Below are 15,431 nucleotides of genomic sequence, written 5' to 3' on the forward strand. Positions count from 1 at the left end.
CATAGAACACAGCTGTACCTTTATTACAGGCTGATCCAGGCAGTGTGTCAGTCTCCAGTTCTCTGAGGATTGCATGCAGGCTGCGATACAGGTTTGACTCCACAGCTGAGGACCCAGCAGCCACTGCAAATAGATGTATAGTGTAACATTCCTATAGAACACACTGAAGCACACAGCAAGAATTTCTTGCACCAGCAATTCAAAGGTTTGACCACACTTTCCAGCACATTGCAGACATTGACCCAGATCTAACTCTTGGTCTGAAACAGCAGGAAGTGTTTAAAACCTAAAGTTCATTGCAAAAAATGGAGAAACAGGCATAAACATTACAACCAATAACCCAAAAGAACAATGAACAACACTCGGAATCATTTTAAAAAGCCTTAAATTAAACTTAAACGTACAGCATCTGATGCACTGTGGGAAGCATAATACCATCTGCTGCATCATGACACCATGTGACGGTGACTGGCATTTATAAAGTGCCCTTACTAAAGATGTGGAGTGGTTTGTCATGATAAGACCAGGAGGAAATTGGCCAAAGAACTAGCTAAATTAGGAGAAGACAGTTTGCTGTTAAATTCAAGTATACTTGTGAAGTAAGTGAAGCTGGATGAGGCCAAAAGAAAAAGAAACCCTCCTGTAAAAGAACATCTTACCCCACCAAGTTAACACCCACAAAAAAAGTTGTGACTGAGGGTAGAATTAGTTATGAGTGAAACGAGTGAGTGAGTCTAGCTAGAGTTTCTTTATGAAATGACATTTTTTGAAGAAATATGTTCACGGCAGCATTTTACCTCTTTTCTGAAAGACAGTAAAATAAATATGATTATTTTTGCTTTCCAATTAAAATAGAGCTTTTCTAACACGTGATAATTCTAGCTAAATAGTTACTTGGTGTCTTTACAATGTAAACATTTAAATAAACATAGGCAAAGTTTGGGATTAACAGGGGTTTCTCAAGTGACAGGGTCAGGCCAGTGTTCATGTTCATTCAGGTTGTTAATCTTAGGACAAAATGCATCCTTTTTTTCAAGCACATGCTCATTAAAGCTAGACAGTAAATTAGTGTTGACGTAATGAAAACCATGTTAATATTATTTATGAGGCAATGTGCTCACAGTGGCCTTTTGTCTTTAATTAATTTTTATTTTTGAGAGGTTTTCTCCTGAACCAATTTGAATGAATGGGTTTCTTCAGCACAGCACATGCTAATAATACTAGCTTAATAATTATACTGTGGTGTTAGAATGAAAAATATCTGCATTTTTGAGGCAAGGTTTTTTTCACATTTGTAGAGGGCATGTTCATGTGTTTTCTTGAAAAAAATATATATATTTGAAACAAACTGAATTCGTTTTTTTGTACCCCATGTTAATGATAGCTAAGTAATGTTTTGTTGGTTTTTATGGTAAATATGTACTATATTTGAGGCTAACGTGTATAGAAGCTTTTTTCTGAGACTAATAATTATTCTAATAATATATTTTTCCTTTTGAATATGCTAATGCTAGCAAGGTATACTACAGTGTGTCTTTACACTCTACAAATCTGTCACTGTGATGGCACCCTCAAGGGTACGTATTCAGTCCCTTTAGTTAGGGAACATACAGTAATTACCATATTCTAGATTTAATAGTTGTGTTGATACACACCATTTCATATCCAGGCAATACATTACATTCATTTATTTTACACAGTTCTATAATGAAAGGTTACAAATATCCCCCACTCCTTCAGGAGAGGAGAATGTAATGTACCTTTAGGGAACAAAACTGGGCTTTAAAACCACTGCTATGTATGTATTTTTATAAAAGGAAAAAATGCAAAAAATGTTTTGTGTATTCATAGAGTATTTCCATTTTACTTTTCAATGTTCAGTGTGATTTCAAAACAAGAAACTGTGTTTTACCTTCTTAAAGCCAAATGAACATTTACTCCTAAACCCTTCCATAAATGTAAATGTCTCGTATGAATAGGTCACAGCCAAACTTTCATTATAAGAGTGAATTGTAACCACATTTAATACGTTGGTGTGGATTTAAATTCTTTCATAATTACTTTAAAAAAAATTCACATTTTACAGGTAAATTTACAAAGGGTTTCACTACCTGTTTTCTCCATCAGGTTTCGGATGCTCAGTGTTAGTTCCACATGACATGTAAGACATGAGTCAGATGCTGTGCACAGACCTAAAGAGAAAAAAAACACAAACCAAACAAAATGTTGGGATTCAGACTGCTCACATGCACTTTGCACAATGACTATTAAAAAGTAAGTAAAGTAAAGTGAAATACACAGGCAGTTCCCTTAAACTGGACAATTTTGAAAATATGAAATTGAAGTTAAGAAAACAGGAATGGAAAACAGAGCAAAACATGATGCAAAGAGACGGGGCCTTTGTGACTTGACACAGGAAACTCTGTAGAAGGTGGTGACAGAAGAGTGGAGGAGGGGTCAGAGGGAACATAGTTTATCTCTGAAACCATGTAGAATATGTAACTGTATTCAGTTAATAAATTGTAATAAATGTCCTCTCTCTCTGTCTCTCTCTCTCTCTCTCTTTCTCTCTCTCTCTCTCTCTCTCTCTCTCTCTCTCTCTCCCTTTCTATATATATATATATATATATATATATATATATATATATATATATATATATAGCCAGAGAGCTCTGACATCATTCAAATATCAAAAATACACTTCTGTGAATAAACCATTTTGCATTTTGTCACAATACAAAGTTACTTGAGGGAAAAAAAGTAGTAATGTATTTGAATAGCTAACTACCACCAAGCTACTGGAAAAAAATTTACACTATTAACTTTGCTGATTAGTAGCTACGTAGCTAATGTAGCGCAACATTAACACCGTCCTAAAACAAAAACTCACTGAATATAGTGTTCTCTCCAATCAATAGGAGACCTCCTTCATAACAAACCTGCGGTGAGAACAGCAGGGGCATTAAACGAGGTGTTGGGCTAAAAAATGATGCTTGGTACTAAGGGTGTTTTCAGGGTTGAGACCTGTAATTCAGGTTTGTTTCATCTGTTTTTGTCAATTCCCAGAAACGTCTGCACTGAACAGCTAAAGCCAGTAAATAACAGAATAAAAATGTTTCAAATCTTCTCCCCCTGATTTTTTATTTTTATTAGAATTATCATGGTACTGAACTTTCTAGGAGTACAGTAACAAAGCAGGTGGTGCTTTTTCCAAACTACCACAAATATTCAAAAATACCACAAATGTTCAGAAAGTTCTGCCTGGTCAAGTTTGAAAAATGTAAAATGTAAAAAAGATAATGTCCCTCTAACTTTCATTATCTGTAACCCTTATCCAGTTCAGGGTTGCGGTGGGTCCAGAGCCTACCTGGAATCATTGGGCGCAAGGCAGAAATACACCCTGGAGGGGGCGCCAGTCCTTCACAGGGCAACACACACACACACACACACACACACATTCACTCACACCTACGAACACTTTTGAGTCGCCAATCCACCTACCAACGTGTGTTTTTGGACTGTGGGAGGAAACCGGAGCACCCGGAGGAAACCCACGCAGACACAGGGAGAACACACCACACTCCTCACAGACAGTCACCCGGAGGAAACCCACGCGGACACAGGGAGAACACACCACACTCCTCACAGACAGTCACCCGGAGGAAACCCACGCAGACACAGGGAGAACACACCACACTCCTCACAGACAGTCACCCGGAGGAAACCCACGCAGACACAGAGAGAACACACCACACTCCTCACAGACAGTCACCCGGAGGAAACCCACGCAGACACAGAGAGAACACACCACACTCCTCACAGACAGTCACCTGGAGGAAACCCACACAGACACAGGGAGAACACACCACACTCCTCACAGACAGTCACCCGGAGGAAACCCACACAGACACAGGGAGAACACACCACACTCCTCACAGACAGTCACCCGGAGGAAACCCACGCAGACACAGGGAGAACACACCACACTCCTCACAGACAGTCACCCGGAGGAAACCCACGCAGACACAGAGAGAACACACCATACTCCTCACAGACAGTCACCCGGAGGAAACCCACGCAGACACAGGGAGAACACACCACACTCCTCACAGACAGTCACCCGGAGGAAACCCACACAGACACAGGGAGAACACACCACACTCCTCACAGACAGTCACCCGGAGGAAACCCACGCAGACACAGGGAGAACACACCACACTCCTCACAGACAGTCACCCGGAGGAAACCCACGCAGACACAGGGAGAACACACCACACTCCTCACAGACAGTCACCCAGAGGAAACCCACAACCTCCAGGCCCCTGGAGCTGTGTGACTGCGACACTACCTGCTGCACCACCGTGCCGCCCTCCCTCTAACTTGAACATTTATATGTAAATTTACACTTTAGTTCCTCACTTTTTTTTTTTTTTACATATTGTCCCTGTTGAAACAAAACAGGGAACTTATTCTTCTCAGTGGAAGTGTGCAGAAGTGACATCACTAATGAATTAATCTCCATAAGAGCAGGATAGATTAGGTGTGGGAGTTCCAGGTGAAAGACAATTGTAAACACAGCAGGCCAGATGTATGTACAATGGCAGCACAAAGTGTGACCACAACAACCACATAGAGCAGTATATTCTCTGCAGCCACATGAAAGTTCTTTACCACAAAACAGTCTACATGGATGTTATTTTAGTCCAGCTAAGAAAGTTGAGTTCATAAAGGAGAGTGTGTGGGATATTGTTCCTGAATGTTAGCATACCCCCCCCCCACCGCCCCCATGTGTGTGTGTGTGTGTGTGTGTGTGTGTAGTGTTGAATGTAGTGCTAATCATTTAAGGTGGAGAATTGTGCTTTAAAAGATTCAGTTCCAAACCTCAAGGAAAAATGTGCACATCATAATCTGCAATGTTGAATATTCGTATTTAGTTATTCCTCAGAGCAAAATATGATTTTTCAGCTGAATTCTGGATATATCCCAGTATTGTTTGTTTTTATAAATCGATATAATCTGTTAATAGAAGTTTCACTCTGCAGTTTCATGAGCTGAAATGCCATGCAATAACATTTAAAAATAGCTTTAAATACTTCATTTACTTACAACAATTATGTAACAAGAGATATGTTTTATGTGCTATGATCATTTTTGGCAGTGTACCCTATATCTCTAAATAAATAACAGTTAGACGTATTTGGCTATGATTTCCCCCCCTTATTTTGCCTTAAATTCTTGTTTTAAAATACTCATAAATATCTAGTTACAAAGTGTAAGGTATTTCACTAAATGAGATATTATATCTGTAGTGTAGACATCCACTTCAGCCTGTTGCCACCTTAAATAAACACTAGGCTTCCTTAAATCAGCTGAAGTGTCTGTCCAAAAATGGAAAATACTAATGTTCAAAAATATTCTCTCTTAAAAACAAGACAAAGTAATTCAGTTAATTGCCACAAATAATATTCCACTTGATTTGATATCCGTTTGATATTTATTTGATAAAGGAAATTCCCCACGTGAAACCCCAGCTATATTTACTGAGAAAAGTGAGAATTCTATTTTAAACATTTTGCTGAACAGCTCATGAGGTCATATGTGTGTATATTTTTATTTACTAACACATAGGGTACTGAGTAGTGATGGTATATTTTATATCATTTAGAGCAAAGAGAAAACATTTTGTCAGTACGTGTTCACCTTCACCGTCAGTCTACTCACTCTGGCCATCTACTGCCAGTGTTAAAGGATGTCTAGTAATAACATATCCAACACAATTTTTGGCGTACTCACACTGGGCCCAGTTGAATCGTACCATGCTTTAAGGTTGTGCCCCGTATCCACTCCTGCACTGGTCTGTGCTCACACTGCGTTTCATGTTCAAGGCCCACGCACACCTCCATCACCAACCTGTGGCTTTTTTTATGTTGAATAAATGCACTTCGGTGCAGCACAATGGGGTTCAAGACTGTACTTTGTGGTTTACTGAGAGTTGATTGTCAGCGATGACCCTCTGCACTCTCATGTGACTTACTGATTTATTGATTACGCAGCTCATTGATTTTTCTTTAATTGTCCTGAGCACATTATCATGCCTGAGCACCGTTAGCGCTCACATTAATGCTTACCATGCCCAGGTCTGACTATACTGTGCCTAAACTTCTTTGGACATAGGGGGTCAACCGTGCACATGCCCTGTACACATTGCCTAGTGTGAGTAAACACTCAGTGTCTGGTTTTAGAAGGAACTGGTGTAAAACTGCTCAATCATTGGTAAATAGAGCAAAATTTGTAATCACTCAAGAGTGTAAAATTTCCAAATTCTCTTTTCTGAAACACATTTTGTGTTTGTTTTGTGTTTTTTTGACAAATCGGCCAGTCATTTAGACTCATCTACAAGTTTTCACTGGAGGAATGATTACAATTTGCATCTGAAACAGCCACAAACGACAAAGTACATAAACCTTTCAATGGCTGATTGCAGAAAACAAGTATGTGAATTAGTAGAGTGTATTTACCTGCAAAAATAGTCATCAAACATTCTTTAAGCAAAATTAATGGCATGTTGGGAAATACATTCACATCAACTCATCTAAGGCTTGGCAAAAATGTCATAACTACAAACAGAAATGGTCAACAAACATATGTCAAAATAGCCTCGTTCCATTAACTTATGATGAAAGATAAAAAAAGTTGAATATGTTTTTGTTCTTGTAAATCTGTTTTTGTCATGTCAAATACAACAAATAAACTATATACCATTCTATAACCATTACATGTTTAAATATGGTGTTTAACTGCCAAGAACAATACAGTAAAAACAAAATAATATAAAAAAGGAATATAAGATAATCTTTTTCTTCTATAAAGTAGTGGGTGAGAGTGAGTTTGAAGGACAAAGTTTTGTTCAGATTCTTAATGATTGCATGAATTTATTAAATTAACAGCACACATTATTTTAAATCATTATTTATCATTTGTTGTTTGTTTATTTGTTTGTTTTTAGTAATTAAACATTTTTAATATGCTCAGATAAATAGCTTTTTAAATCTCTGGTGCATTAAACCTTTGTGGGAAATATTTTACACAGAATCTCTTCCAGGGAAGAAGTTTCCTATTTAGTACTTGTAGGTACGTAGCACAGATAAAGCTGTGAAGGTGTGTTATCATGGGCGTTACTTTTTAAAGTGCCATAACTGTGGGCATGCTTTGAAAAATGCTGGGCACAAGAATGAAGACCCTTCAAATTTACATTCCCTAACAGACATCAAGTCTTCAGGCACATGTTCAAGAAACCGGTGCTTGGACTGAAGGTTTGTGAAGGGCCATGTTTCAGCTTTCAGTAATACAAAAGTATCAGCACTTTATACAAATGTACAAATACATTTTAAAACATTTTTTAGCGTAACATATACTTGTAATTTCAAAGTGCTGATGCCGTGTTGTGGTAATCTTGCCTAGTATTTGACAAAAAATAGCAATTGTCATTATATCTCAAAAACAAAACCCTAAAGATTAGGTGCTAACATGCTATGATCAAGCTATATATAAATTGCTTTCTGTTTATTGTTATATAAATAATTATTAAATGAATGGCCTAAAATGCAGAGTTAGGCGTCTTACCCAAGGACAGTAATTTGTATAATGATGTGTTCCTGCTGAATCCAGGGGTCAGTAAGTAAGTAAATAATCATTTTCAGAGACCTGGAAGAAGGATGAGGTTGTAATAGGTCTGAGATATAAGAAGTTGCAGCTCAATTTAATGCCTTTTATAGCAATAAATGCAGCAAGAACTAGATCCTGTATAATCCAGGGAGCATGTGGCGGGAGCCTAAAACTAATTAAACCTTAGAGCAGCAGTGTTATGCTCTATGTTATGCGTACGTCTGCTCATGAACTCTCATCATATATTGTACACTATTGTTACAGTCATTTTATGTTTTATTATTTAGGGATTTTTTTATTCTTTTAATTATGTACGCGAATATGGCACAGCACTATAGTATTTTCTTCAACTTAGAAACAGTAACAAAAATAATAAAGTTGTTTTAACAAAGTCTCCAAAGTTCAAAATAGTGAAAACTTGATTATGTAAATTACAAAAGGATGATTTTGCTAAGTTTTCAAAACAAATAAAAACAAATTGTCATTACACAGGTTTTTTATTACAATAACATACTGGGGCTGTGTTTTGAGATTATTTTTTTCATTTAAGAACTTTATTGTTTAAAATTAGTTAATGAGAATAAAATAGATATTCACTGTAAACTTGATTCCACGTTTTACTGTAAAAATACAACTTTTTGACGTACAGTTAAAATACTGTGACAAAGGCAAGGATGAAGACTCCATTATAAAAGAGCAGAGTGCAGAAAGGAACAAGAAAACAGACAGAATTTGGGCTTTGGGTGTAACAAGATTAACCAACACACATCTCGTCACACACCAAGCCCAAACACAAAGACACACACACACACACACACACACACACATACAACATAATCCCAAAGCACTGAAACACAGGTTGATGGTGAACTCCCCTAACCAACACACATCTCGTCACACACCAAGCCCAAACACAAAGACACACACACACACACACATACAACATAATCCCAAAGCACTCAAACACAGGTTGATGGTAAACTCCCCTAACCAACACACATCTCGTCACACACCAAGCCCAAACACACACACACACAAACACACACACACATACACACACACACACACACACACACATACACACACACACACACACACACATACACACACATCATAATCCCAAAGCAACACTAAAATCCCCAACACTAAAAAAGAAACAAAAAGAAAAAAAAACAGAATGAACCCTGAACAACAGAGAAAATGGTGGCCACTAGGACTGCTGGGACCTTCCCGTACCTCCTTAACTCCTCCTAGTCCTTGGCCACTTGTACTGCCCATAATTGTTTGTGTATTTAACAGTGATGAAATGTATATTTTTAATTACAGCGTTGTCTGTTATATGAATATTATATAATATTTATATTTATAACCCAGTGCAAGAGTATTTAATATTGGAATAACACATTTCACCTAGAAATGAGATATAAAAGGTAATGTTTTCATGGATATGTGTTTTGAAGTGTTTCACTTAAAGCTACAGACATTTTACTTAAACATCTTCCACACAGAGAACCGTAAATGTCCCTACAGTAAATCCCAACCCTACATATATTACTGTGAAGAAGTCAGAGACACGTGACATCAGGGAATATTCCGGAAACAGAAAATTATGTTGACACCTCAACAAATTTCAGAAGGTTTAGTCTTAGACATAGTGTCCTAGTAAAGTCCTACTCCTAGTCTTTAAATCTTTACATGGTCTGGCTCCTGACTACCTCTCTGCAGTGTTGTCCAGACACACGGCTGGTGCCCATTTGCTCTCTGTTCCTACTGAAAAATTACGCCGGTATTGTGACAGAGCTTTTAGTGTCGCAGGCCCAAAGTCATGGAACTCTACCCCCCTGCATCTGCGTCTCTGCCCGTCACTTTCCACCTTTAAGAAACCTTTCTTTTTCAGACTGCTTTTCCTAATGTGTTTTTACTGCCTCACGGCCTTGTTGTTTTATTATAGTTGTAGTAGTCCTCTTTTTTCTTACTGTACTCTTATCATGTCTTAATCTGTCATTTTATTTTAGTTTTGTCTTTTACTCCTCACTGATTTTGTCCTTGAGAATCCTGCAAGGTTTTTATAAATAAAATGTATTATTATTATTACTTTTATTATTATTATTATTATTATTATTATTATTATTATTATTATTATTAGTGGTGGTGGTGTAGATGTCTGGACTCTGAGAGACCAGTCTATTTGATCTGAGAACACTAGTAAATGTTATATTTGATTCACACATATATTTATTAATTCATATTTCAGACCCATAGTTTTGACTTTGCTCTACAGTGGAGTGGAGTAGTAGATTGGAGCTTGATTTTCTCTTCTCTCTTAAAGATGAACTGTTAAGCTCTTCTACGCTGATGGTGACGGTTTTATTTGTCTAACAGGTCTGGCATGATTTTTATCTTTTTTTTTGTAATAACTTGTGATCAAAAAATAACGGTTGCGCAAGCGGATATTTGACTGTGAATGGTAAAAACGAATGGTGTTCTCTGACATTGCACAGTGCTGTATGTATTTACACACGCTTTATGACAAAACTTTGTATATCTTGCAACAACAAAGGGTCTTGTTTAACACATGACAAAACAAATGCATGAAAACTAAAAGTGCATAAATAAGCAATGAAAGGACATTTGTCGATGTCAGAACCTCAATGCCTCTGGTAGGTGTAGTGTATTGAGTAACACTGCTTACTTCAACATGGCAGGCCAGGCTTCAGTTCCCCATCTGAGCGAGCACAGCAAGCTACACCAATACCAGTCCTTGGGCAAGACTCCTGACACTACCGTTGCCTACCTCTGTAACATGATTAGAATTGTACGTCACTCTGGATAAGAATGTCTGCTAATGTAAAATGTGCAAACGAGTAAAGCCATGACTTCAATGCTTGAATAACATGTTGAAGCAAAGTTTTCCTTTTTAAATAGTTGTTAAGATTTCTTGATTTCATGATTTTGATGTTCATGAGCTCATCAGTTATTCACATGCAGTGTGCTGTGGAAGACTAGAACCACATTCTCTGGAGCAGCAAAGCTCCAACCAGTACTTCTGGCATGAACTGGAATGGCGCTTATGACCTAAAACTAATCAGCATTCAATCCATTCATACCTGCACTCAAAATGTTCCAGTATTGAGTGCAGAGGCTTACTAAAAAAAAAGTAAAAATTGTAAGAAGTGTTTGATGTGAAAGTATCTTAACATGTTTGGACTTGTAGTGTACAGCTACTTCTTCTACATGATTACTTAAAAACACATGAATTACAATCAAACTATTAATAATGCCCTTGTAAATGGACACCAGTCATTCATAAATGAGCTCCGAATGTAATAAAGTCTCAGGCAAATTAATGTGTTTTTATAGGTTTCACCAATCACATTTAAATGCAATTTGCAATGATTTGCAGTTTATGAAAATACGCTTCCAAAAGACATGGTCGAGTAATCCTAGTTGTTTATGAATCCAGATTAAAGTACATACACATATTTTAATAATACATCACAGGTATCTGTAAACTTGCACCTGAAATGTGACCATTCATTAGCATTTATCAGTGTTTGATCATAACTGTGGAATTCCAATAAGTGTGACCTGTGCATATTCCTAGATCACACCTTGAATCTACACTTAATACGATTACAATGAGTTCGGTAAAGAAGCAACATCTGTTAAACACGATGCAACAGTAATAAATAAATACATTTTAAAATGGCATGAAAAATGTGATCATTTGGTTTCTCAAAATAACGTCTAATTTCCTCTGGGTTTGCTTGAAGAACTACACACTGAAATGTTCTCTGAAAGTGTACACATGCTAACATGAAGCAGAAAACAGAAACGTCTCACATACCTCAGACGTGCCAATGCCTTACTAAAGTCCAACAAACATTAATAAGAATAAAATCCTCAGTGCAGCTGCCATGAAGAGACGCCTCGCATTGAGGTCAGTGTTGGAACTCTCTTCCTCTGAACTACTGTGACTGTGTGAATCTAGCATGTGTATTTGTAGGTGGTGGTAGTGCGGGGAGACACAAATTTAGTTGCTGTCGATCAGTGTCTGCTTGCAACCACATACACACACACATACACACATAGAGACACGTACACACTGCACTTCCTATTCTCTTTTCACAAGGTGCAACAATGAGTTTCCTGTCATCTAAATGTGTGGGTGTATGTTGCATAGGACCATCATATTTATAGGCTGAAATTCATACTATGAAAAAACTCTCCAAGCCATCAAGGCCTAATCGAGCTGTTAATGATAGCTCTGGAGGGCCCCCAGCCTCTAGCACATGGATGTAACAAATGTTAATGACAAAGTTAACAAAGTTAAAAAATCAGAAGAGGATCTCTGACAGCTCATCACTCCAGTGAAAGTGTCCTTTGTGTACTATTAGGGAAATGATCAAAGGAAGGTCACTTACTGCACAGATGATTGTATGTGCAGAGGATTCTGACGGCCAGAGGTCCTGGTGAGGTCTCAAACTATAAGGTATGGCATTAGACCTGGAATGACCCCTATGTTTCTGACCATCATTATTAAAGCAGCATGACGCTTTCTTTGCAATGCCATCTGAAGGCTCAAAGACCACACTTATTTCTAATTATTATCCACGTAATAGGGATTAAGACGTAAATGCTTTGTGGTCATTTAATGAGAAATGTTCTTTTTTTGACAATTCCCTCATGAGATTTTGCACAAAGTAACAAGTGGTGTTTGCAAAGACTGAGCTCTGATTGATGCATGTTTAATATTCACCTGCACTTAGTGGAATGTTTCAAAAAAATGTAAAAATTTCAATAGGTTTTATAACATTTCACTCTTGTTTTGCTTCTCTCCAAACATTTGCATACTGTGTTTCAAACATCTAATTATGCATTTGTTTATATTTAAGTTGTTTCTTTGTACGGTTGTCAGTTAATGTTCAAGACAATTAACAAATCACATATTCTAGTTTGTAATGGCTTTCACAAAATCTGGTTTTGCTTACGGGGTTTTGAAATGGCTCTAAAGAATAATGAGTATTAAATAGCATGGTATCTATTGTATCTGTTACCTATAAACAAAATCTGAATCTGTTTAATACCTAAAAATAAGCTACTAGTAAAGACTGGTGAATTTATTTGCTTATTTTGTATTTTTTTTTTAATATTTAAACAAACATCAAGGCATTGGCAGTTGTGTTTGTCCATGTGCCGATTTTCTTTGTCTTGACAACAGCAGTTTGTTTTGAATTAGAATAACATAAAGTCCCAGTTGTAAATTCCCAATATGTCGTTCATGCCCAGGGTCCCCAGCAGTGCAGCTTGTACAAATATTGTCCTTCAGTCCGCAAAGGAAGTGTTTGATTTGTAATGTTCCAAACGCACTAAAACAGATGTGTGAATCTATTAAAACAAAACCAAGCAGAGCATGAGAGAAACATATTACCAGAACATTAGAACAATCACAGGCATTCAGAAATAGGAATGGAGAACAGTTGGAAGCTGGGGTTGAATTAACAGAGGATGTGTGTGTGTGTGTGTGTGTGTGAATGTGTATATTTATATGTACATAAATAGATATTGGAAGGGAGATAAGACATAAACATGTAGAGTGGTATGCTGGCTAGAGGAAATAGTTCTTTTTACTTCACTATAACATTTCAGATTAGTTTCATGATATTTGAATTAGAAGCTCTAAATCCGCTGAGTAAAAGTTTAAGGGATAGTTTTAACCTCAAGCACAACGAAGCATGGACACAAGCTTTAATTCAGAAAACTGCAGTGTGCAGCTCACAGCTCAGAAAATAAAACACCTCCATATTTCATCCTCAACCACTTTATAAGAGATAAATGTGTGGGTTAAGCCAGGCACGAGAAAAAAAAAGAATAAACTTCTCAAAAGCCAAAATTCTCCCAGCAAATGTTTGTGTGTGTGTGTTTGTGAGTGCACAAGTGTAGTAGTGATGTGTTTACATCGCCCATCAAAACCACTAATACCTCACGGCTCTGTAAAATGAGTGAATTGTGGGAGGAAGCTGTGTCCAAATTTGGTCAAATTTGTAGTTTGTGTTTAAAAATAAATATTAACATGTTAAAATATCTAGATTAATCACATGCTTAACCGTCCTCTTGTGTTTTCAGGTTTTAAATACATACAAGTACTCCATACATTTGTTTATTGCATCAAGATTTTCTGACTTTGTCGGGAACGTCTATTTAAACAAAATAATATATATATATATATATATATATATATATACATATATATATATATTTTACTAAATTATAAAGTTTTCGTGTTAAAATTATGGCTTTTTTTGTTGTTAGGGTCCATTTCAATCCAGGTATTTTAAATCAGAAACCAAAAACAAGTGCCAAATCTGGACTAAACACACTATACACCAACAGCCTACAGCTGGCTTCTCCTATAACCACTCGAGCTTCAGTTAGGGGCTTCTACCTTTGTCTGTTTCACAAAACAAGGAAAGACAGACATGTCCAAACATGTAAGGCCCAGTCAGTGTAGAGTGTGTGTTTTGTAGAGTTTACATCTCCAGTTTACAGTCTGCAACAGTGAAAAATTAAAACCAATCCTTTCATAGATAAGGAAGAATAACAAGGTAAACAAGAGGTAAGAAACGACGTGGTCGATGATTAATTGTTTTTAGGGGATCTTATGGTTGATTTAAGATCAAAACCGACCCAGTAACATAAGAGATGCTAACAGAAAGCTAACACAGGAGGAAGGTTAAATGTGTTAACTTTGACAGCACTTAAATATATATATTAGTCAAAGTTAACAACCTAAAAAGTATCAACTGACTGAGGTGGGCTAACACATACTGGTGATGGAAAACGATGAGCCACACTCTCTCACTCACCACCTACAGTATGCACCCACGTTGCAGAGGTATGTGAAAGTGTCGACTAAGTGTAGTTCCCAGATATGAGTTATTAAGGTATCAACACCGTGGTCAAATGGGTTTTTGCTGATTCTCTAATTAAACATAAATCTATTTAATATTTTATATAGTGAAAGATTTTAAATATGGCATCAGTTCTGTTTCCTTCAGTTTAGAACATTAAAATAAGCATAATTGTTTATGCTTGTTTATTACACTTGTTATTTCGCTGTATAAAGGTACTCTTGCTGAAAAACATCTTCCTTAAGATCCATTAGAGCCTGTGCAGTGTCTTTTGTGTCTCTCGTGTTCTGCAGTTCAGCTTGGCAGCTTCAGCACTTCCCTTTTTCTAAAATTATCTTCAGCTAGATTTAGGGTTAGTCTCAGTGTCAGTGGCCAGCTTCCTCTGCTCAGATCTAGCCGTGACAGTCAAAGAGAGAAAAGAAACTGTGATGAACATGTGAATTATTCATTAAAGTTTTATTAATTCAGTTTGTGCGAAACAGGCCATTGTATTGAGTAATGGCTCTGTAAACCTTTTATAAAGTAGAGTAGTCATACTGTGCAAGAGTCAGCACAAAGTAACCTCTTCCTCACTGCCCCATACACTTGCATACATGTAACATTAGCTTTGTTTTATAGGTGAGAATCAATCATGGAGTTTAGATGACAATTCTTTTAGTGTTTCTTTGTTAGTTACAGTCCAGGAACTACTGTACCTTTAAGTCTAATCTATGCAAATGGCCCCTGCCAGGTTGTTTGATATCCCTCATTCGACACACTCCTCATATCCTCCTCTAGGCTCGGCACGGCTAAACTATTGTGAGCAGAATGCACTGATAAATAAATAGATAAGCATAAACTAGTATGAACTGATCA

General features: G+C 37.0%; 1 protein-coding gene across 1 annotated transcript in view; it reads right to left on the minus strand.

Moving 5' to 3' along the window:
* pik3r6b (phosphoinositide-3-kinase, regulatory subunit 6b) overlaps window positions 1-11,629 on the minus strand; it is a 31,348-nt gene extending 19,719 nt beyond the window's left edge. The window contains exons 1-3 of the mRNA XM_066642485.1: window positions 11,513-11,629; window positions 2,112-2,192; window positions 19-123 (exon numbers count right to left, since the gene is read on the minus strand). Of these exons, the coding sequence (XP_066498582.1) occupies window positions 19-123; window positions 2,112-2,124 (118 nt within the window). The 5' untranslated portion in view covers window positions 2,125-2,192; window positions 11,513-11,629. The remainder of the gene's footprint in view (window positions 1-18; window positions 124-2,111; window positions 2,193-11,512) is intronic.
* Between the last annotated feature and the right edge of the window lie 3,802 nt (window positions 11,630-15,431).

This window comes from Hoplias malabaricus, chromosome 13, assembly GCF_029633855.1.
Source record: "Hoplias malabaricus isolate fHopMal1 chromosome 13, fHopMal1.hap1, whole genome shotgun sequence".
Lineage (NCBI taxonomy): Eukaryota > Metazoa > Chordata > Actinopteri > Characiformes > Erythrinidae > Hoplias > Hoplias malabaricus.